This window comes from Phocoena phocoena, chromosome 2 (genome assembly GCF_963924675.1).
Source record: "Phocoena phocoena chromosome 2, mPhoPho1.1, whole genome shotgun sequence".
NCBI classification, from domain to species: Eukaryota; Metazoa; Chordata; class Mammalia; order Artiodactyla; family Phocoenidae; genus Phocoena; species Phocoena phocoena.
The window spans coordinates 108,588,910-108,611,535 of record NC_089220.1 but is presented as its reverse complement, the minus strand read 5'-3'; the positions used below and the strand labels follow the sequence as shown (position 1 = coordinate 108,611,535).

Here is a 22,626-nt window from a genome sequence, read left to right as displayed (position 1 = left end):
ATAACAGGGATGCAAGGAGGCCATCTTGGAGGGTGTAGGGCCAGCTGGAACTGGGCTTTGAGGGGAGCGTGTCAAACTGAGAGGGGCTCGAAGGGACAGGGGTCACTGATTCCAGCAGAACCCACTGGAACGTCACTGCTCCTGGGGCCAGTTTTGGCCATTTGGGGAATAGTTCCTGAGTGTTTGTTGTACGCCATGCACTGTGCTGGGCACTCAGACACAACAAAGAACAAGAGAGCCAAGTTCCCTGCCCTCATAAAGCCTGCAGTCCAGAGGGGAAAATTCTGAGCTCAGCCTTTCCCAGCAGAACTTGGGGGCTGGGGTGGGGGGAGAAGGGGCAGCAGTTTATGTCCACAAATTCAGCCACCGTGCCTTGAGCACCTGTTGTTTTTCCAGGCATTGTGGGTGTACAGACACGGGTGGAACCCAGGCCTGGCCTGAAACGGCTCACAAGCCACGGTAACAGAAGACCAGGGAAGAAACTAATAGAGGGTCCTAGAAGCTCAAACAGGGACATAGCCTCCCAGAACAGAGAAGAGGGGTGAATCTGTTAGGATTAAGTTCAGCTATAAGTAACATAAAAACCCAAAATAACTGACTTGAAGATGACAAGCTTTGTGTCCCTCACACATTTACAAAAAAAAACAAAAAGATAAAAAGAAAGAAAAGCAAAGATCCAGAAGTAGGCTACTAGGGAGTGGTAGGGTAGCTTACATAGATGTCAGGGACCCAGGCTCCTTCTATCTTGTTGTTCTGCCGTCCTCAGCACATGGCTTCCACCTCTGAGGAAAGGTAGCTGCTTGAGCTCCAGCTATCTTACCCACAATTCTCATCCATAATCCACACTATTCTTCAACAGGAAGGATGAATGGGCAAATCAAGACACGCATTTCCACTTACCATTGGTCAGAATGTAGTCACGTGGTCATACCTCGCTGTGCAGGTGGACATATGCCCAGTTAAAACTACTTCTAAGGAAGAAGAGAATTGATATTGAAGGACTAGTTGTCTACTACAGAGGGATCATCGGGGAGGTGGTTCTTAAGATGTGTCTTGTAGGCAGGGTAGGATTTCCACAGCTGGGCATGAGGATCAGGGAAATTCTGGGAGGGAACAGCTGGAGTGAAAGCACAGAGGAGGAAAGGCATGGGGTGTTATTTGGAAAGTGGTGTGTGGTCCAGTGTCTGGGTGATGAGGTATGTTTAAGTGCTGATCTCTAGGATCTAGGTTTTATTCTGGGGCACTAGGGTGCCACTGAGGATGTTTGAACAGGGCATAGGAGTGCCATGAAGAGAGCTGTGCTTTAGAGAGCTCAGGCTGTAGGAAACAGGTGGAGGATGAATTGAGAGGGAATTGAGAGGGAGGTGCTCGGTGAACACTCATATCTAGTCCTCAAGGAGCTTGCCGCTTTGTTGAGGAAACCAGCCCTTCCTCCAGGAGCCAAGGAATGACTCCTCCAGGAGGGGCCGGGATCAAAATCCTACAAAGGACTCAAGGTGGAAATACCATGGGAGCTCAGTGGAAGAGAGCACCTTGTGGACCCAGGAGGGCTCTCCTGGGGAGGAGGCTGAACTGAGGCTCAAGGAACAGGTTGGATTTGGAGAGACAGGAAACAGGGGGACAGGGATAGACATTCGGGGTCGGTCCTCCAGCCATCTAACTGCAGACAGACCTGCCACCCTGCATTTGTCCCTCTCCTTCCAGCTATAAACATTCCCTGCCCTCGCAGTTGTGAGATCAGTGATGCTGACACAAGTGTGGTAATGGAAAGCAGAAGGCTTCGGGGCAGTGCAGGGACCACTGGACTGAGTGCAGAGGTGGGATTCCCACCTCACCACTTCTGTCTGTGAGACCTAAGTCAAGTGATTCTACCCCTATGGGCCTCAGTTCGTTCCTGTCAGAGGGAATCATTACTAGAGGCTCCCAAAGAATGCAGCTGTGGACACAAGACGGGGAACTCATTGATGTGGAAATGGAGAAGGGTGATGGGGGTGCTGAGATGGGCAGTTCCCACCCAGATCCGTGACCCCAGGTGGCCATGGCTGTGGCCTGGGAACTTCTGGGGGTGTAGCTGTGGGTGGTGGTCTAAGGAGTACAAGTGGGAGGGCAGGTGCCAGGCTGTCCTGTGCCCACAGTGTGTGCTGGAGGGCACTTTGGGCAGGACTGTGCCCAGCTCTGCTCCTGTGCCAACAACGGGACCTGCAGCCCCATCGATGGCTCCTGTCAGTGCTTCCCTGGATGGATTGGCAAGGACTGCTCACAGGGTAAGCTGCTGCCCTCTGGGAATGCTCCCCCCGGAATGCCCGTGACCATGGTCAGGCCCAGAAACACCCACTCCCTGCCCAGAACCTCTCTGCCCCTGGTGCTTCTACCTCCCAGGGCTGAAATCTCCTGCACATAGGAATGTCCACCTGAGTCCCATATAGTCTCTATAGCTAACGTGGTGAAGTACTAGGACTGATCACTAGCATTATCAACTGTTAGTATTAAAGATATGGGCGTTATTGGTAATATCATTAATACTATGAACGCTGAGTATTAATACTCCTAGCATCTGATCAAGGAGTAGCCCCTAAGTTTGGATGGGGAGGAAGAGGGAGTAGGGAAGTGAGGGGAGGCCCGGGCAGTTGCCTCACAAGGGTGTCCTCTGGGTGGCTCATGTGACTGATGTCCTGGGCATCATAGGCCTGGGCAGAGCATTGTAGGGGCTGTTCCTATAAGGTGAACCCAATCTGATACAGAGGTAACAGGGACCCCCAATCTAAAGGCAGAGACTCAGCCTCTGCCCTGTGGAGTCCTTGGCTGATGGGTGAGACCCAGCCAGTACCCCTAGGACGGTCCCAGTTAAGATGCCCTGGCCCAGGACTTCCCTGGTGGTCTAGTGGTTAAGATGCTGCACTTCCACTGCAGGGGGCAAGGGTTTGATCCCTGGTCAGGGAACTAGGATCCTGCATGCCAGGCAGTGGCCAAAACAAACAAAAAAACTGGCCTGAAGGCATTTCCATTCTGATGGAGGAGACACCCCTGCTATCCTCCGGGAGCTCATTAGCTCCCTGAGAAGAAATAAGTCCCTACCCTGGGAAAGTCCCCCCCCCCCCACCCCATCCTCATGGGGAAGTTAGTACACACAGTATTCACACCGTAAACCGCAGTGTTTACAGTTTACCACACGCTCCAAATCACAGTCACTCCCCTAAGAGGGAAGGTTCAGAAGCCCTCAGAACTGGGTGGGTGGGCAGAGAATCTGGGCTTAATGGGAATCCTGGGTGATTGGGTCAAGAGGTGAGTGGAGGAATTCTGGGAACAGTGGTTAAGCCCCGTGAAAGCCAGGAAATGCCACCCGGGGGCATCCTGGCTGACATGCACTCCCCCTTCCTCTCCCTCCCTCTCCGTCTGCCCCTCTCTGACTGGCCCTCACCCTTGGCATCCCACCCACGCCCAGCTTGCCCACCAGGGTTCTGGGGCCCCGCCTGCTTCCACACATGCAGCTGCCACAACGGGGCGAGCTGTAGCGCCGAGGATGGGGCCTGCCACTGCACCCCTGGTTGGACCGGACTCTTCTGCACGCAGCGTAAGCCCCGCCTCCCAGCCATTTGGAATCCCATGCTGCGGCCTGCTGGCTGCCGTGGGCATCGTCTGGACATGCAGTGGAGGGAGGGAGGGAGGAGGCAGGCCCCAGGGCTCGGAGCTATCCACCCCCACCACCCACCCCTGGGGTTGAAGAGTCTGGCCGGACTCAGGGGGTTGAGGCGCCCGAAGTCCTGGAAGGCCAGGGCTATCGGGTACCCCAGCAATCACCAAGACCAGACCCTCCTTGGACAGGGGGCCCAGCGTGGGGAGGAGCAGCCTGTGGTTGCACAGCAGAGACTTCAGCCTGGCCTCTGGTTCCAAGGTACCCTTGTCCAAAGGACTCCCTGCCTCTTCAGCGTGAGGGTTCTGAGCGTGGAGCGTGCAGGGTGTCGCTGGTCCTCACCCCATGCTCAGAGAAAGAAGGGGCAGGAGGCAGGTTTGGTCCCAACTGCACCTCAGCAGTTGCCCCTGCCCTGTTTCTCTGCAGGCTGCCCAGCAGCATTTTATGGGAAGGACTGCGGGCATGTGTGCCAGTGTCAGAATGGTGCCAGCTGTGACCACATCAGCGGCAAGTGTACCTGCCGCACGGGCTTCACCGGGCGACACTGTGAGCAGAGTAAGCTGTCCCGACCCCCTGACCCTCGTGTCAATGCCAGGCCTCAGCCTCCTGCAGGGGAAGCCTCCCCCTTTGAGGTCCACCCATCAGGGCCCTGCACCGCCTGCTCCCTTGACTTTTGGAGCAACTCCCAAGGACAAAACCTGAAGGTTGGGCCTACGTTGGCTTAAGAGTTTCTTCCTTCAGTGGGGGTGGGGATGGGGCATGTGGAGGCAGAGCAGAGCCTTTGCTGGGGGAGGAGCTTAGCGAGAGTAGAGGGAGGCAGATCTTGTTGGATTGATCTTTGAAGCCCCCGTGGCACCCGGCTCAGGGCCTGACACACGGCAGATGCTGTGTAAATATAGACCAGGTGAGGAGGAGGTAGGGGTGGGTGTTCCCCCACTCAGGGTTATAGGAGTTCTGTTTAGCCCCAAGTAGCAAACCAAAGCACATCAGGAGCTACAGAGAAAGAGGCTTCGCTCTGTGAGGCAGAACTAATCCTCACAGCTGCCCCTTAGCTGCCCACATAAGGGATGGGAGGGGTGGAGAGTGGGCGTACCTCACGGTCGACTCCGATTCTCTTCATGCTACACAGGATGTGCCCCAGGAACCTTTGGCTATGGGTGTCAGCAGCTATGTGAGTGCATGAACAATGCCACCTGTGACCATGTCACAGGCACCTGCTATTGCAGCTCTGGATTCAAAGGGATCAGGTGTGACCAAGGTAATACACAGATGGCAGAGTCCCCGGGGAAGGGGGCTATAGAAAGGGGCCCATGGGGCAGGCTCTAGGGAGTAGCCAATGGGACTGACTGAATTTTATAAGGACACTCTGTGACTTCCTTTTATTCACATTGGGAGGAGAGTGGGAGTGGAATGGGGGGGGGGGGTGCTGAGGAGGGGGAGGCTCCAGGCACTGGAGAGGCAGATGGAGAAGGCGGCCTCTCAGGCACCACTTCCCTCTGCTCATCCTTGGCAAGTTTGGTGAGCCAAGGAAGGATGACGGCAAGCCCGTGCTGTGGAAGGGTCAGCAGACCGAGTCGGAAGATCTGCCGTTACCTGCTAGGTGTCCTTGGGCCAGTCATTTCCTTTTGCTGGGTCTGTTACTCCACATGTGGAAAGACACAAGGTTCTGCTGAGAGCCAAGGAACCCAAAGGGGCTCAACCTTGGCTCCAGGTCTATAGTCAGACAAGACCCCATCGTGCTGTTGTGAAGACCAAGTTAAGATAATGTGAGTAAAGGACTCAGCACAGTGCCTGGCACATCAAGTGAGCACTCGATCAATGGTTTTTGCTGTTGGCTGTAGGAGATAGGGATGGGAATGGGCACCCAAGCGTCCACAGTACAGAAAAGGGGCCAAAAGACATTTCCACTGCATTCCGACGGGGGATGAGGGACAGCCCACACATATATCATCAAGAGGGGTTTTAGGAGCAGCAATCCTGGGCACACTGGTACAGCACTCCCAGCTTTCGTTGTCAGTCTCTCATTAGTGCTCACAGTGGGATTGCTGTCCCCATGTTACAAATGAGCAAACTGAGGATTCTGAGTCACACAGTTGGTAGACAGGGAGGGGGCCGAGTCCAGTTTTTCCTGACTCCTGAGAAACCCACTCTGCCAGTTACTGGTTGTGTGATCTTGGGCAAATTACCTAACCTTTTGGTGACTCGGTTTCTTCATCTGTGAAAGGGAAATAATTAGTCTTTATTTCTTATAGGACTTATAAACAGCTTTTTATAGGGCTGCTGGGAAGATCAAATGAGTTAATATCTGTAACTCATTTTCAGAACAGAGTAAAACACTCAGTAAACATCCATATTTTGGTTCCCACCTATGATCACATTTGCTCCCTGTCACGACCCTGGGACGCTACCCTTTGTAGACAGTTGAAGACAGACACGTGAGGTTGAAGGGATTGAAGAATAGGGCCAAGACCAGCACCCGGGTCTCCTAACCTCAGGAGTCTAGGCCCCAGGCTGAGGAGATCTGAAGAGCAAGCAGGCCTGCCCCAGGCTCAGCCCCTCCCTCTGCCCGCAGCTGCCCTCATGATGGAGGAGCTAAATCCCTACACCAAGATCAGCCCAGCACTGGGTGCAGAGCGGCACTCGGTGGGTGCTGTCACAGGCATCGTCCTCCTGTTGTTCCTCATTGTGGTGCTGCTGGGCCTGTTCGCCTGGCACCGGCGGCGGCAGAAAGAGAAGGGCCGAGACCTGGCTCCCCGCGTCTCCTACACACCTGCCATGAGGATGACCAGCACTGACTACTCCCTCTCAGGTAAGGGCTATGCCCCCAGCAGCTCCCTCCCGCGCCCCACCCCCCGAATACACACACACAGGACCCAAGAGGAGCCACACGGTATTCTTGGGGACACCGGGGTTTACCGCTGAAGGTGGGTGGTCGTGCCTGCAGAGTTGTCTGCTGGATGCTCAGGCTCCCCTGCAGAGATAATGGAGGCGAGGAGCTGGAGCTCACTTGGGAAAGGTAGATGGGGCTCCCAGGGGGTGTCATTTCCAGGGTGCCCACTCTGAACAGCTACGGTTAGGAGCCTTCTTCCATTTCCCCAGAGCTTCCCCTCCTCCTCACCAGGCTTTAGCCACAAGAGCACCCACACTAAGCAGTAAATTTCCTAAATGCTCCAGGGGAACCTCTCCCCAGCCTGTGCCACCTCAGGAAACCAGCCGTGGGGCCCAATGTCCAAGCCCTGTCCCATTTTTGTTTCCTTGGTGAAGGCCTCAGAGCACCCCTCCCTCCCAGTTCCCAGAGCTAGGAGGGCCCTAGTTATACAGTGGAAGGGGACGGGGCCTGACGTGGGGAAGTCTGAAAGTCTGGGCAATGTCCCTCGAATCAGGCCTGCTGGAACCCAGTCTGTTCACAAATGGGGTAACAACTCCAGCAGGCATTTATCTGGGAGTCTGGACTGCTGCCTTAGAAATAAGAACAGCTTTTTGCTTCATATTTCATTAAACAGAAGAGGTCAAAATGCTCTAAAATTGCCCACAGCCCTGAGCCACAGGAGGGTAGGCCTGTCAGGGTATGTACAAGGATGACAGCTCTCTCCAGCTGGCTCCATAGCTCATGGCTGACCTGCAGCCTCCTGGACCTTGGACTTACTTAGAAAACCAAGATCATGTCGGCCTGCTGACATGTCAATCCTGCTAATTCCATTGCCTACTATTTGCCCAGCTCCGTGCTAGGCGCTGCAGGAGAGCCAGAAGCGGCCCAGGTGCAGACCCTACCTTGAGGAAGTTCCTGGCCTACATGCTGCCCTGGGTTTCAGCCAAAGTAGATATCCCCTGATGAAATCCCAAAGCTCATAGGGAGGATTTGGGGATTTTCTTCTATGACTATAGTAAGCAAGGTTGGCTAGGTTTTCCCATGCCATTCCACTGGAATCTGCAGGAGGGCAAGGCTAAGGTCAGGAGAAGTGGGGTTCTCTTTACAGCCTCACTACTGGGATCTGACCCTGGGGGAGGCAGGGGAGGGTCAGCATAGCCCTACGTAGTGACTCAGGGATATCTGAGACTGTCAAATTAACGCTTCTCACGCTGGTGCCACCCTCCACACTGGCAAGCCTAACCTGCAACCTGCAAGCTGCAAGGAGGGCCACTGCAAGGAAAGGGGCAAATCAGGCTCTACACATTTCTAGGGGAGTAGTAGATGCCAGGAAGCTTGGGGGCTGGGAGACTTGACTGTCTCTCTTTGCAGAGCACTTTCGAGGCAGCCCAGCCCAAGCATTAGTTTAGGGGTGTCTCATGCCAGGGCCAGGGATGTGATGGCATGTGGCACCTTGTTCTCTTCCCAGATTTGTCTCAAAGTAGCAGCCATGCCCAGTGCTTTTCCAATTCCAGCTACCACGCACTGGCGTGCGGGGGGCCTAACACCAACCAGGCCAGCACTCTGGACAGGAACAGCCCCACCAAGGTACCGGGCCCCTAACTCCCCAGCCCCCATCCGCTGTCTACACACTGAGCCCTCACCTCTGCCTGGGAAGAAACTGCACCACCACCACCCCGCCCAGGGTCTGTGTGGAACCAACTGCCAATACAATACACATCGCCCTGTGATCCCATGTAAACACTCTGTGAAGCACGTAAGAGGAAGCCACCAGGTTATATGGAGCCAACAAGTGCCATGTAACCAGGACACGTCACATGTAACCAACTCACAGCATCACTCGATATAACATACACCCCCATACCCTGTGTGTAACCGGTGGGTACCAAGTCATGTGATCATCAAGTAATCATGTGTAGCCTTGTCACACATAACCATGTAACCACTTTTGCCTCATGTTAACACATATAGTCAAAACACTACAGAATTAATCACCACAGTATGTTACCAGCACCATGTGTGCAGCCAGCACATTATAGAGTAACTACTATTACTTAGGTACCACCTTACCTACTACATGTTATCAGTACACACCCACAACCATTTGTTGCTATCAGAACCATCACAAGGGACATGGAACCCAAACATCAGCCACAGCCAAGTGTTCCCATTAACAGTGAGTCCTACAGGCCTTCAAGGTCAGGTGTGCACCACCCTGGACAGGGCCTTTCCTCACAGCTCCCAGCATAACACTGGCTGATGGCAAGACGTCCTCGTACAATCACAGGCCCTTGGGCAAGGATGTCTCAGCACACATGTGTAGTGAGCACCCCCTGGTGTGCCAGGATCCATAGTGGGCAGATGAGAGGTTCAGAAATGAGGGACAGCCCCAAGGACCACAAGGTCAACGGGCTCATGCTGCACACCTGCGTGCGCACACACACACACACACACACACACACACACACACATATACACACTATGGCAGGACCATGGGGGGCTGGGTGGCAAAACCCCATCCTGGGCCAGGAACATGGCCAGGAGCAGTTTTCATCCTCCAGGTCTGTGCCTTATAGAGCTCTAGGGATCCTTTCTCCCCATCTGCCCCACAGAAAATATCCACCAGTCCACGGACCATGGCTGCTGCCACAGCCCTGGTAGCAATGCACCCTGAGCTCCCTGGCAACAATGACACAGACCCCATATAGTCCCAGGAGCCACCCCTGTCAAGCCAGCACCCAAAGGCCCTCTTCAGGGGCTCTCAGCCTCAGTTTTCCAATAGACTGGCAGTGCTGCAAGCAGGGGTACCTCGAGGTCTGTATGCAAAGCCTGTGGCCGTCAGCCCCACACCCAGCTTCACAGCTTTAGGCTGATCTGAGGAGCCAAGGGAAGGGAATCCAGGAGCTTCCCAGTAGGGGGTCCTTGATTAACTACAGCCACATTATCAAGGCTACAGCAGGTTAGAGGCAAAGGACGCCAGGGGTGAGAGACAAAGTCCCTTGTGGCCATGTCATTCTTGGTCTCACGCTGACACGGAAGCACCAGCCACCCTCTGTCACTCAGTAAGGGGGTGGAGTTACTACAGAGTAGCCCACTTGGTGACCCTCTGGCTCATTTCACCCCAGGGGCCCAAAGTAGTTCTGTGTGGTCAGGGACCCCTCAGCCTGGCAAATTTTTAGCAAGGGCAGGCAGCTGTGATGACATGGAAAGGACATAGTTCTGCGAGCTGAGACCTGAGTTGTAGACCCAGCTCTGTCACTGCCTGTGTGTGTGACCATGAGCGGGGCCCACAAGCAGGACTCAGGTCCCCAGCTGTGAAATGAGAACAACCATCCTTGCCTCATATGAAGGGCAGCTGTGAGATCGCAGGAAGAGGAAGGGTTGCGCCATAAGGCCAACCTACCCTGAAGCTTTCTTGGTCACATGAAAGGAAGATTCCCACACTCAGCCCAGGTCAGGTGGCAGAGGTGACAGTGATGTTGCAGGCAGCCTCGGCACCCGGCTCTGTGCTGGAGATGGCCTCGTGTTGCAGCCGAGACGCTGCCAACACCCCTTTCTCCTGCAGCTCAGCCCCATCCAGCTGACCTGCTTTCCCTGTCAGGGCCAGCTTGGCTCAGGCCAGTTCTTGGCTCTCAAAGAGGCCCTGCCCTTTGCTCCCCTTTGTCCCAGGGGCCCAAGAGCCTTACAGCTTCAGCCAGACTGCTTAGATGGGGGTATATGTTCTGTTCCCACTGGCCTCAGCCACACCACGGTGGCCTATCATAGAACACCTAACTCTCCCTTTCCCTCAACGACCTAGCACCTAGGTGGGTCAGGGTCGTCACAGGGGTGGGTGCACGAGGGTGGGCAAAAGCAAAGGCTGGGCAGGGGCATCTCAAGGGCACTAGATAGTAACTCGCTCTCCTACTTTCCAAACAGCTCAGTAACAAGTCCCTTGACAGAGACATGGCAGGCTGGACCCCCTACAGCTATGTGAACGTGTTAGGTCAGTAGTGGTTTGAGTCTGGGCCCCTGCCATCACATCCCACCCTCTTCTCCTTCTCCCATATTGACAGGGGCCCATCCCAGCTCCCTGGGAGAGTTAGTAGGTAAGTCTTAAGCATGGTTTCTCCCAGGGTGAAGGGGTGTGGGGAGGAAACCCAAGCGCCTATTTCATCTCTTATAAGCAAATGAAGTCCAAGACCCCTTTCATTCCTATGTTAGGGGATAGGGAGAGAGTGGCTATGACCCAGGGACCACAAGGGAGAAAGCTAGGGCCCAGATGTGGGGATTCAGGTTGGAAGCAAAAGATGCACTCACCATCTGGGAAAGGGACCCCTGCCTGAGCCAGGCCCTACCAAGGTGCCCCTTTCAAGGGCTTATTCCCTCTGCCCCACTGCCCTGGCAGACACCAATTCCTATGGGGGTGCGGGTGAGGGGTGGGGAGTGAGGGGTAGCAAGGCCAGTGGCCTCAGCTCTAGCAAATCCCTCTGGCCCTGCTGGCTCTAGCGCCTTTGGATGCTACACATGGAAGCCCTGATTCCTTCCAACCTGCCCCACCCTGACCCTCATCCCCCAACCCCTGCCATACCAGGGCCCTGGGAATAATGGCTCCTCCCTGTCATCCTCTCACTAGACTCCCATTTCCAGATCAGTGCCCTGGAGGCCAGGTACCCGCCCGAGGACTTCTACATTGAACTTAGACACCTCAGCCGCCCCGCTGAGCTACACTCACCAGGTTAGACTCCCAGCCCTACCCTCTATCCCCTGGACCCCTGAGGTTGTCATACCAGACCAGACCCAGCACCTACCCTAACCCCCACTCCTATCCTTTAACTTACCCCCATGGTCCCAGAACCCTCCCTGCTGAGCCCCTTCCCTCCGACATAATTAATCTACAAGCCCAATTCCCTATCTGAAGAAGGAAGCCTGTCTGGATCCCCTCAGTCACCCCTTCTCCTCCTATCATGGTCAGTGGATATAGACAAACTGCAAGTAGTATCAGGTGAAGGGAACACAACATAACCGCACTCCCTGCAGACCACAGAATACAACCCAAAACCACTGAGAAGTGACTTGGAGATGGTGACATCTTTGGGATTCTTTGGGCCCGTGGATGTGAATGACGGAGAGTTGGTTCTCTGGCCAAAAAGCCCAATGTCCCTCAGAGAGAGACCCCAGACTGGCTCTCCCAGATCATAGGGTAGGGTGGTCCAGTAGGGATCTAGAGAGTTTGGGGCAGGATGTGTCAACCAACATCCTCTGTGCTCATATATTAGGCTCAAACCTGGTAGCTTGGGAAAGATGCAAAAAAGAGACTTGGAAAATCAGTCCTGCTATGGGAAGATGTGAGGTAGGAGTTACAGAAGTAGGTGCAATGAATAAACAGAGAATTTGGCCTCCCTACAAAGTAGTCCTGCCCTAGATGGCACACTGAACAACCTGGGCCTGAATTCAGGCTCTAGCTGGTTTCTAGAGCTCAAGTGAAATGCAGCTCTACCAACCCCTGCAGGTCTCTGAGGCCAGTAGCAGTAAGAAGAGCAAAGGTTCTAAATCCATCTACCTGTTAAGTAGGCATGGGCTTCACATACCCTGAGCTTATACCCAGGAGGCTGTGCTCCTGGCTGTGAGCCCCCTAAGCAGTGCTCAGGACATTCAATAACCCCACCAAATACAACCCCCCGACACACACACTACCACCACCCTGCACCTCTTTCCATTTGGGAGCATCCTCTGGGTTCAACCACTGTAGCCAGAGCCACCACACACTGTCATTTTTTCGCTTACACTGAGGCAGGCTGGTGGCCAATGGGAGAGAATACTTGAGAACATCTGAGCTCTGGGCAGAACTCAACTTCTCACTTGTCGGTGTGATCTCAGACAAGTCACTGCCCTTCTTTGAGCCTGTTTCCTGTTCTCTAAAAAGGGAAAAAGTTAACAGCCTAGCCTCCCTCCCTCAGGGAGGGCAAAAGAAGCCCTGGTCTAGAATAAAGTGCTGAACTGACACCAGTGATACAGACTGTTACAGTCATGCTTCTGAAGGGCACAGGTACCTACAGGCCCTTTGGAGAATAGCAAACTTGAGAAAAACTTGGATCTGATTCTGCTCTATCACTGAGCAATGTGTGGAAGGAAGGGAGATAGGAGTAGGCTCCTGCAATTTCAACTAGGGACCTCTATCTATATGGAAGAGGTATGGGGACGTATCTAAAGAGCCATGGGTTGGTCTTCAGTGTCAGCGACTGGGGAGAGTCAAGTGCAGTCAAACTGTATTTTAGTAAGCACTTGCCGCATGCCTTGCCTGATATGGCATTCTCAGTTAAAAGCTGAAAATAATGGCTTTGTGAGCCCAAGTCATCACTGTCCCAAATTTAAAGTATCACATAATTTCTTTTCTGGGATCACCAGTAGCAAAGAACCAGAGCTTGGTCGCTGAAGCTTTGTGTCCTTCCTGCCTCTGGCTGGGGCTCAGAACCATGCATTGTGGGAGCCTAGGATAAACTGTGACAGCCAAAAGGGAAAAAAGAAATCCTTGGGACTGGAAAACACTGGTAGTATTGTTCAAATACAACTCTCAATTATGTGCAAATGGTCCACCCAAAAAATGTGGGGCAGGGGGAGGGGGACTAAGCCAGCTGACTATGTAAGGGAATGACTATACATCCTGTAGAGATGACCAATGAAGAACCTCAGCTACCTGTTCACCTCCCTCTGGCTCCCCTCAGTCGAGCTTTGGATCCAGAAGGGGAGAGGGAAGACCAGAGCTACAAGGTGAGAAACAGTCTTCACCCCCTCTCCGAAGTCCAACAGAACTGGGACTGGGAATGTCATACACCCTTCCCCCAAGCTAAGAACTGGTTCTGATTCATTCCTTATCCTATACTTTTGGAGACTGAAACTTCACCTACAGTGATGTAGGTGGCATCAGAACTGCCTTTGATCACCTCCTGGAAGACATCCCCCTCAGAGTGAAGGTTAAAGAGCAGTAGTGCTAAATATGCCAGGGAGTGCTGTAGCTCATCATTTATGCTTTAGGAGCTTTTAAAGAATTCCTGTATGGTCAAGATGATTTAGAGTAGATTAAACCCAGAATAATTTTCTAGCACTAAAGAACTATTTATTTTCTGGGTAGGGGAGAAAGAAAAAAGACAAACAAAAAAAAGAACTCATGCAGTCTAGGTAAACCTCATTCACCCCTATATTTTTCTTTCCTTTTACTGTTCTTATGCAGGTGCTTGTGGAATGGATAGACGTCAGAACACATACATTATGGACAAAGGCTTCAAAGGTACAGTATCTAATCCTGACGTCCCATTAGAAAGGGCTTAGCAAGAAAAAGAGTGCAGATCTGAAATGGCCAGTTCTACCAGGTACAAACTGCGCATCTCTTCCCCCACCCCCCAAAAAAATGTTAAAGACCACAGGACCTGGGGCTGCTGGGTAGCTCTGCCCAGGAGGAGCAATCATAATAATAATGATTTCATCTTTTGATTTCAGTTGCACCTGCTTAGGAAACGCTTATGGGTTTTTTATAGATGCCAACTAAATGTCTTCGGAAATGTAGAACGTCATTATCCAACCAATTAGTACAAGTTAAATTGATTATAAAATCTGAAATAAAGTCAATCTACCTGCCCCAGAGGCCTCCTGTCATTGCGCTGGTAAGGAATGCCACCCTGCACCTTCTGGCTTTCTGGGGCACAAGGAATGAAAATAATACCTAGTGTTAATATTGTATGGCACTCCACCCTCACGAGATCTCTGCCCCAGAGAAGAGGGAAGCCAGGACTAATCCCTAACACATGGGAACTGCAAGTTGGATCATCCTTCTAGGAAGTATACAGATGAAGCCAAATATGAAAGGTCAGGTCCTGCCCCAGGCTTAGGGCCTAGGTTTAAATAACAGAAATGTGTGAAACAGGTGGCTTTGAAATTGTCACTTATTAACTATGACCAACCACCGTAAGGCACAGTTTTCTCAAATTGCAAGGTTGGGATAAGTATGCCTGTCCTATGATCTAACAAGGTTATCCTGAGTATCTAATAAAAAACACAGATCAGAAGTGTTTCTGCATATTGTAACGGGTTATACTGATGTAATAGAGTTGTCCTTTTGTCTCTGAGGACCATTTAAGAGTCTCAGCCAAACTGAAAGAGATATGACTTACAGCAACGATCCCAGTGGATATCCTAAACCTAGCTGTGTACCAGAATCACCTGGAAAGCTTGTTAAAAATACATATGTTCACCTCCCAACTCCCCAAGATTTTGATGCCACAGATCTAGAGTGGGACCTTTTGTGACAAATGCCTCAGGGCATCCTTATGTAGCATATCACCTAACACTTACAAACCCCTAAGTCTAGACTGACTCAGATTTCCCAGATTACCCTTCTGGTCTTTCAGACTTAGCCTTAGGTACACCTGAGACACCACTTTCCTAACCAAGGAGAGCTAGTCGTCCTCAACCTTTGGTGGGGTGGTTATTAGAAATAGGGTGAGGAAAAAAAAAAGTGGGGTGAGCTAGGGGTGGATGGTGGTGAGAACTGTGTTCTGAACAACAGAGCAGGAAGGACAAGTCTCCACCAGCACGTGTTAGGATGTGCACAGCCCAAGAGAACGATCTGAGGACAGAAGGTCACCACCCATAGGTCACTATGCCCTTGGGATCATCATTCTGGCAATTTTTTGTTAGTTTTGACTTAAACCACCCAAATGAAAGGAAGCGCCATTACAGTAGATGAAGCTAAACAATAGAAAACAAAACTATACTGTCTTATCACTGTGACCTGGGACCTCAGTTTCTTTCTCAAGGAGGAATGGGGATTCAACAGAAACATCTCTAAGGACATTTACAGCTCTGAGAATATGCATGACTCAAGCATGAGTGAATTCAGACAGGCCCAGACACCTCAATAAATGAGCACACAACTTCCCTATGCACTTCACTGCCCTGCGCATTGTAATTATAGTAGTTACTCGCAGCCATAAATGTAAAACGAAGTTAAGGACTCGGCCATGGCGTCATTCATTCCTGTTTTGTGGGATCATATATCTAAGTGTCTGAGTGCAGGGGAGACTTGGAAGCTAGCAGCCAGGTTTCATTTCACCACTCCGGCTATAATTATCCTTTAAATTGGAAAGAAAAGATGGCTATGTAGGCAAATGTACCAACAGGTGTTAGGGACCAACACACCAGAACAAGAGGAAAATGGAACATCACAGTTAAGAGCTTTACAGAAATACTTATCAAAGACATGGAAATAAACCCCACTAACTGGCTGAACTCCCCAGATAAACATTTAATAAACTAGTTTGTACCAGGAATGGAATTATTTCCTAAAATTACTGGCCCAACCAAATTATAACCACTAAGAGTTAAGATAAAGAGTCTTAGTGTTCTCTGAACTCAGTGGGAAAGAGCCCTGGCCTGGGAGTTAAAAGATATGGGTTCTAAGGGGAATTCCCTGGTGGTCCAGTGGTTAGGACTTGGCGCTTTTACTGCTGGGGCCCGGGTTCAATCCCTGGTCGGAGAACTAAGATCCTGCAAGCTGCACGGTGCAGCCAAACAAAAATTAAAAAAACAAAAAAAAACGGGCTTCCCTGGTGGCGCAGTGGCTGAGAGTCCGCCTGCCGATGCAAGGGACACGGGTTCGTGCCCCGGTCCGGGAGGATCCCACATGCCGCAGAGCGGCTGAGCCCGTGAGCCACAGCCGCTAAGCCTGCGCGTCCGGAGCCTGTGCTCCGCAACGGGAGAGGCCACAACAGTGAGAGGCCCGTGTACTGCAAAAAAAAAAAAAACAATTTGGGTTCTAGTCCTGGTTCTTGCTGTGTGGCACTGATTAGATCACAGTGTTGTTTTCTGAGTCTTGGTTTCTTCCTCTATTAGAAGGACAGGGTTGGGGCTCCCCTGGTGGCGCAGTAATTAAGAATCCGCCTGCCAGCGCTAGGGGCATGGGTTCGATCCCTGGTCCGGGAAGATCCCACATGCCTCAGAGCAACTAAGCCTGTGTGCCACAACTACTGAGCCTGCGCTCTAGAGCCTGTGCTCCGCAACAAGAGAAGCCACCGCAATGAGAAGCCCGCGCACCGCAACGAAGAGTAGCCTCCACTCAACACAACTAGAGAAAAGCCCGCGCGCAGCAAAGACCCCACACAGCCATAAATAAATAAATTTATAATAAAAAAAAAAAGACAGGGTTGTGCAAGCACTATCTCTAAAGCCCCTTCCAGTTCTAAGCATCTAATCCAGTCAATGCTCCCTTTCCCCTGTCACTTACTAAAGACCTCCACTCACTGTCATCTGGAGGTTGCGCGAGATCACTCATACCGCTGTGCTAACCCCATTTTACCTCTAAACACCTTTCCATCTCTCCTTCCCCTGCTCCCCTCTCAGCAAAATTATTCTGCAACAAACTGCCTCATGTCAACACTTATCTGTCAGGCATTTCAAAGTGCTATAGAAGAATCCTCCCCACTACTCTCCATCACCTTAATGATCCTGAAATCCTGGATCCCACTGTTGCTGCCCCTTTCCCCACCTGTATGCTCCTTGCTAATCCAACCTCCAAGTCTCTCCTTGCAATAACCTTGGCTTCCCAGGTAGTCAGGAGCCCACTGACATCCTGAAAACTTTTTTCAGCCAGTGTGGGAGAAAAGGCATTGTGGCCTTCTAATAGTAGTAGTAGGCTGAGAAGACAAGAGATGGACGTTCAGTGCCTAGGTTTTCCCCAACAGTGAAATATTGGCCTTAAGTAGATGATAGTGTGAACCTGAAGGCTGGGATAAGTTCAAATCCTACTCACAAGATGGCTTTGGAAAATCATTTCCCCTCTCTCGATTTGTTACTTCCTTTATAAAATGAAGATGTTTCAATTAGTTCATTTCAGAGGCCCCTTCTGCCTCTGATAGTTATGTGGCTGTATGTGATTTGGGGAAGGTAGGAACTATATGAGAACAAATGCCAGGACATTATAGGGCTAAACCTTCAGCCTTGATGCTAATTACAGGCCTTAAAGGAGTGACTCCCCAGAGCTTGGAGAGCCTTGGTTGATGTCTCCCCTTTCTTTGCAACATGCCCAAAGTGCAAAGACTGGTATAGAGGTGGGGCTATAAAAAGAGGAGGAAGTGTCTTAGAGCAGCTGGTTATTCTTCCCCTTACCCTGCCCTCCCTCAGAGCAGGCAGGTGGATGACTCAGCTGGAGAAAAGAGTAGGTTCCTGAAGTATAGTTTTCCAGCTGGCCCTGCCCTTCCCCTCCCTCCTCAGAAACAGAATCCAGTTTATTCCATAATTCAACACCCTCCTACCACCACCTCCAAACACACACACGCACACACACACTCTTCTCCATCCCCTTTGGCTTTACCTCTGGCCCCTTTATGGATGATACATCTTCTCCCTGAGACTCACCCCATTCCCACAAACCCCAATTTCTCTTTTATCTATTTAGGTGCATCCCCTGCTACAGAGCAAACAATTTATTTCCCCAAACTTGAAAGCAGCCGACTTTTCTGGTGGAAATAAGAGGGCCACTACTGGTTGGCTGAGGCTCTGTTAGGCACTGAGCTAGAGCTTCAAGCCTCTCCCACTGCCCTAATAATCAGTCATGGGACGTCCACAAAAAGAGCTTGGCCTTTCTCAGCTGAACTTGGCCCCACAGATAAAAGGCTTTCCTTGTTCAGGGTAAGGTGAAGCTGTTGCAGATAGTTTGCATTTAGGATATAGGACAGGCGTACAGGGTAACAAAATATGAGGGGAAAACACCTTGATTGGGTATCAGAGCAGGGAGGGGTTGTCCTAACTTAACTACTTACTAACATTAGGCAAACTTTATGAGCTTTAGTTTCCTCATTTCTAAAGTAGTAATACTAGTCCTTCCTGCCTGGCCCCCTGCACAGATGTAACGAGTGTCAGTGATCTAACTGGAGTCAGTGAAGACCAGCTACATGTGCTATAAAGCGAGCTAACACTAGTCTTCAAATTTTAGAAAATATGCAACTGAGTCAGCTGCCAATCAAAGTAAAACTGATGTGCCTGCGTGGGGAGGAGGGGAGAGGTGTTAGGGGATAGCCCTTCTTTAAGCAGTACTAGTAGTCCTCAGCTTCCACAGGAACAGCCGAGTCATAGTGCCTTACTACTTGGCTGGTAAATTCAGAGAACCCAAAATGGGACCAAGGGGCCAGCTGAGGTTCCTAGACTTAACCCCACTCCCTTGTACTAAGAAACAAAGTATTCACTAGAGGCAATTCCATGTGACTCGGGCAGGTCATGGCCTAGCACCCAGAGCCACCTTTCCCCTATGAGAGCCTCACCAGTAGCTGGGCCAATCCAGCCTCCCTTTAGTCTCTGCTGGGACTGCTCGTTGTCTAGCAAGAATGTTTTCTCCTCCTCTCTAGGGTTCTAGGGTAGAGAGAGGCCACAATCCAAGACAGGACCCAAGACCCACATCTCTCTCTGCCTGGGGGCTAAGCTGTGATACAAAGTGCTCTGAGCCTGGTTCTGGAGCTTGCTCTAACACTGATGAGCAGGGTAACCCTGGGGAAGTCACTATACAAATCTCAGTTTCCTCATAAGCAATAAAGGGGGAGGGGAAATAATAATTACTGCTCTGCCTACACTTTTAGGAACTAATGGGTGAATGTAGTTTTGTACAAGATTGAGGAAATCTTACCTGCTAAAACAAACATAAATAACCCTATACTAACAAAAAAGTAAATCCCCTCCCAACCAGTTACCTGCTGTGGGAGAAAAGACTCCTGTGGTGGCACACATCTCAACTACTTCAGTCACGTGGAGCGCTCTGCTCTCACCGGACTAAGGTACATCTAGTAACCCCTTGAATTACACTACCACTTTCACTTTTTTACATTTTCATTAATTTCACAAGTTGGAGGCAGAAAGCATAGAAAAATAGCAGCCCCAAATGTAAATTGTGGTGGTTCTAGTGAAAGATCATCTGAGAATTTTACCATCTGCTAGCACTTATAGAAATTTAGAGCTGAGAAATAGAGAAATTTCACCATCTGCTACCACTTATAGAAACGTAGACTTCTTAGATCACTCTTGACTACGAAGCCCCTGCAACTCAGTACTTATTTCTAGATTCCCCTGGCTGGCAGAGCCTCACAGAAGGATGAGGGCCAGAGTTGCCAAATTAGAGTCTCCTGCTTTTTCTAGGCAAGTTCTGCCTCATTTGAAACAATCCACAGGAGGCAGTAATCTTCCCCCAAAAGGGAAAATGGCATAGAGGTTGAAAGAAGGGCTCCCGTTTCACTGTGACTCCCAGTCACAAAGAGAACCTTCTTCCTCCAGTGAGCTACAGTTACCTTGCTTCATATTTGGAAACCAGTTTACAACTTTTGTACCCTAATACACCCTGAAGTCTTGGGGATGATGCACCTGAGAGACTACAGGAGAAGCAGCATGAGTTCTCCTAGTATCAGAGAAAGATACTGCTAAAATAGATTTCAGTTAGCATCCCTGAGAACTGGAGTAACTGACCCCAGAAGATATACTGCAGGCTTACTAGAAAACAGGAACTTTCCAAAGCCTAGCTTGAGACCCAGGTGCTTTTTAAACCTCTATTACACTCAGTCTGCCCCACCTCTGATCACGAGCTTCTCGAGAGCAGGGATACTACCTGTTTGCTGCCTAAAGGTTGCCAAATTGCTGGCACTTGTGCCAAATCACACGCCTACTTCTTCTGAACCTAAGTTTAGTCCTCAAAAAGAATTCAGAAAAATGATATCACAGAAAATACACAGGCCAAGGAGTCCCAAGGCATGGATTCAAGTACTGGCACTGCCATTCATGAGCCATATGACCTTAGACAAGTCACTTCATCTCCCTGGGCCATCATCTTATAAAATACAGTCAACTATCCTTGCAAGATTTTGTAAAAATTAAACAACAGATGTGAAAGCATATTACGAATATCTTGAATTAATCCCTTTCTGGTGCTATACCTGACTACTAAAACAAAAATGTTCTTATCCCTCCAAAAACATAATTCCTTAGAACTCTGCTTACCTAGAAAAGCACTCCTCAACGTATTTAGTAAGTGCATCTTGGATTATCAAAGGTGTTTACAACTTCTCGATCCTGAAAGCACATAAACTGTACTCTGCTTTTGGTATTTAAATTAAGTCATGTGTCCTTGCTTGTCCTAAGAAATCTCTCTTGCCTTGCAGATTACATGAAAGAATCCGTATGCAGTTCTAGCACTTGTTCCTTGAATAGCAGTGAAAACCCTTATGCCACAATTAAGGACCTACCCATCCTCACCTGCACGCTTCCAGAAAGCAGCTATGTAGAAATGAAGTCGCCTGTGCACACGGGGTCTCCACACACAGATGTGCCATCCTTGTCGACATCTAATAAAAATATATATGAAGTTGGTAGGTGTCTCAAATAAGTAACTTAGTGAAATCAGGGCACTAGTACAGCATCCGAAGTGAAAACAGCCCTCTCCAGTCCCCCCGTCTTGAAAATACACCCTTTTTTTGTTGCTTTTTAAGGAATCCAAGGTGAACTGTCTTTCCCAGGACTGCCCTCCTCTCTCATACAAGAAATGAAATTCTTGTGCCAACTCTGCTTTTAAAAAACACTAAGGCTACGTGTGAAGCAGATATATTGGGGGTGGGGAGTCAATACACACAAACACATACACTTCAACTGATTGTTGACACAAATTCCTGTTTAAAAAACAATCAGAACAGACATTTGCAAGTTTCGAAATCACGTTGTTCTACTTTTTCCCAGTTTAACCCATGTCCCTGGGCTCACTGATACAACCCCTGACCCCACCTCTAGCATACTCTAAGTCCCTCGGTTTTGACCAGAGCTTGGGATTCTGATAGCACACTCACTTAGCTTTTCAATCTCTTGAACAAGCCTCAGTCCTAACCTTCATACATTTATCATAAACCCCTGGCTTCTCCCCCGACCAAGTTAAATAGAATTCTCTTCCCCCAACAAGGCAATCAAAGCTAATCTGTTCTCTGAACTCATTTTTCACTATATTCCTTAGAGCCCACAGTCAATGTGGTCCAAGAAGGCCGTGGTTGTAACTCCAGCTATATCCAGAATCCATACGACCTACCTAGGAACAGCCATATTCCTGGTCATTATAACCTCCTCCCAGTAAGACAGAGCCCTGCCAATGGGCCGTCCCAGGACAAGCAGTCTTGAGGGTTAAGCCTCTCTCTTGCAATGCGCTCTGCTGAATATTCTCTGACTCTCTGAAAGAAGACAATCCCTTGACTTGAAATAATGGTACAGACTGACTCCAGCTGCGTGTCAGTTATAACGTTCACCTGGAACTAAAGAAGAGCTTCCAAGTGGGACTGGGGTAACTGTTGAAAAGGTCCGTTCTCAAAAGCAAATTCTACCGCCCACCCACCCCCAACCCCAAATGCCACGGATTATATAATCTTTTAAAACATTTAAGGTAAAGCTACTCATCAACATCAGCTAAATATATACATATTAATATTTATATATTAAATTATCTGAAACATGATGCTTAGAAAGCATGTATGATAGGTATTACCAACTTTCCTAGGAGTAAAGGGGACTGGGGAGGAGAGGGGATTACTTTAAAGCACCTGAAATGTATATGTGCTTTTGGTTCCTGTTACCATCACTTATCTGTTCTATTACCTAAGATAATTAGTACATAGACACAAACTGTGCTAATATCAATCCTAAAGTACCTGTAGATATATGTCTGGTCAATCAAATTATAACTGCCAAGATTACAGAGTTTCGTATACAGTCTAATGCTGACAACTTCAATTTTTTAAAATAAGACTTTAATGAATACAAATTAACTTTCCCTCTTCTGCCCCTGCTGGTAGTAGGAGGAAAAAAAAGTTTCCAAAGTGCAACAGCCTCTTTCAGTCAAACAATGATTTCTAGGCCAGCTTTACAAAATCTTGCCAATTCAAAGTTCAAGAACATTGCAAGCCAGTCCTGGCCTTGTCATATCTCCTGAGTCCATCCAACACCTCAGTTATTCCATGTGAAATGGAACTCTGAGATGATGCCTTTAAGCAAGCAGTCATAGACTGGTAAGAATTAAACATCCCTAAAAATGGTCATTCGGCCTCCCGAATTTATTTGGTTGGCATTCCTTGACTCAGAAGAG

At 49.9% G+C, this 22,626-nt stretch overlaps 1 protein-coding gene across 2 annotated transcripts in view; it reads left to right on the top strand.

Moving 5' to 3' along the window:
* MEGF11 (multiple EGF like domains 11) overlaps positions 1–21,668 on the top strand; it is a 234,380-nt gene extending 212,712 nt beyond the window's left edge. The window contains exons 15-25 of one of the 2 annotated variants that reach the window (XM_065870889.1): positions 2,136–2,264; positions 3,443–3,571; positions 4,058–4,186; positions 4,761–4,889; positions 6,204–6,440; positions 7,969–8,087; positions 10,419–10,485; positions 11,116–11,217; positions 13,711–13,767; positions 20,669–20,875; positions 21,508–21,668. In XM_065870889.1, coding sequence (XP_065726961.1) covers positions 2,136–2,264; positions 3,443–3,571; positions 4,058–4,186; positions 4,761–4,889; positions 6,204–6,440; positions 7,969–8,087; positions 10,419–10,485; positions 11,116–11,217; positions 13,711–13,767; positions 20,669–20,875; positions 21,508–21,668 — 1,466 coding nt within the window. The remainder of the gene's footprint in view (positions 1–2,135; positions 2,265–3,442; positions 3,572–4,057; positions 4,187–4,760; positions 4,890–6,203; positions 6,441–7,968; positions 8,088–10,418; positions 10,486–11,115; positions 11,218–13,710; positions 13,768–20,668; positions 20,876–21,507) is intronic. The other variant, XM_065870890.1, reaches the window with a different exon arrangement.
* The last annotated feature ends 958 nt before the right edge of the window (positions 21,669–22,626 follow it).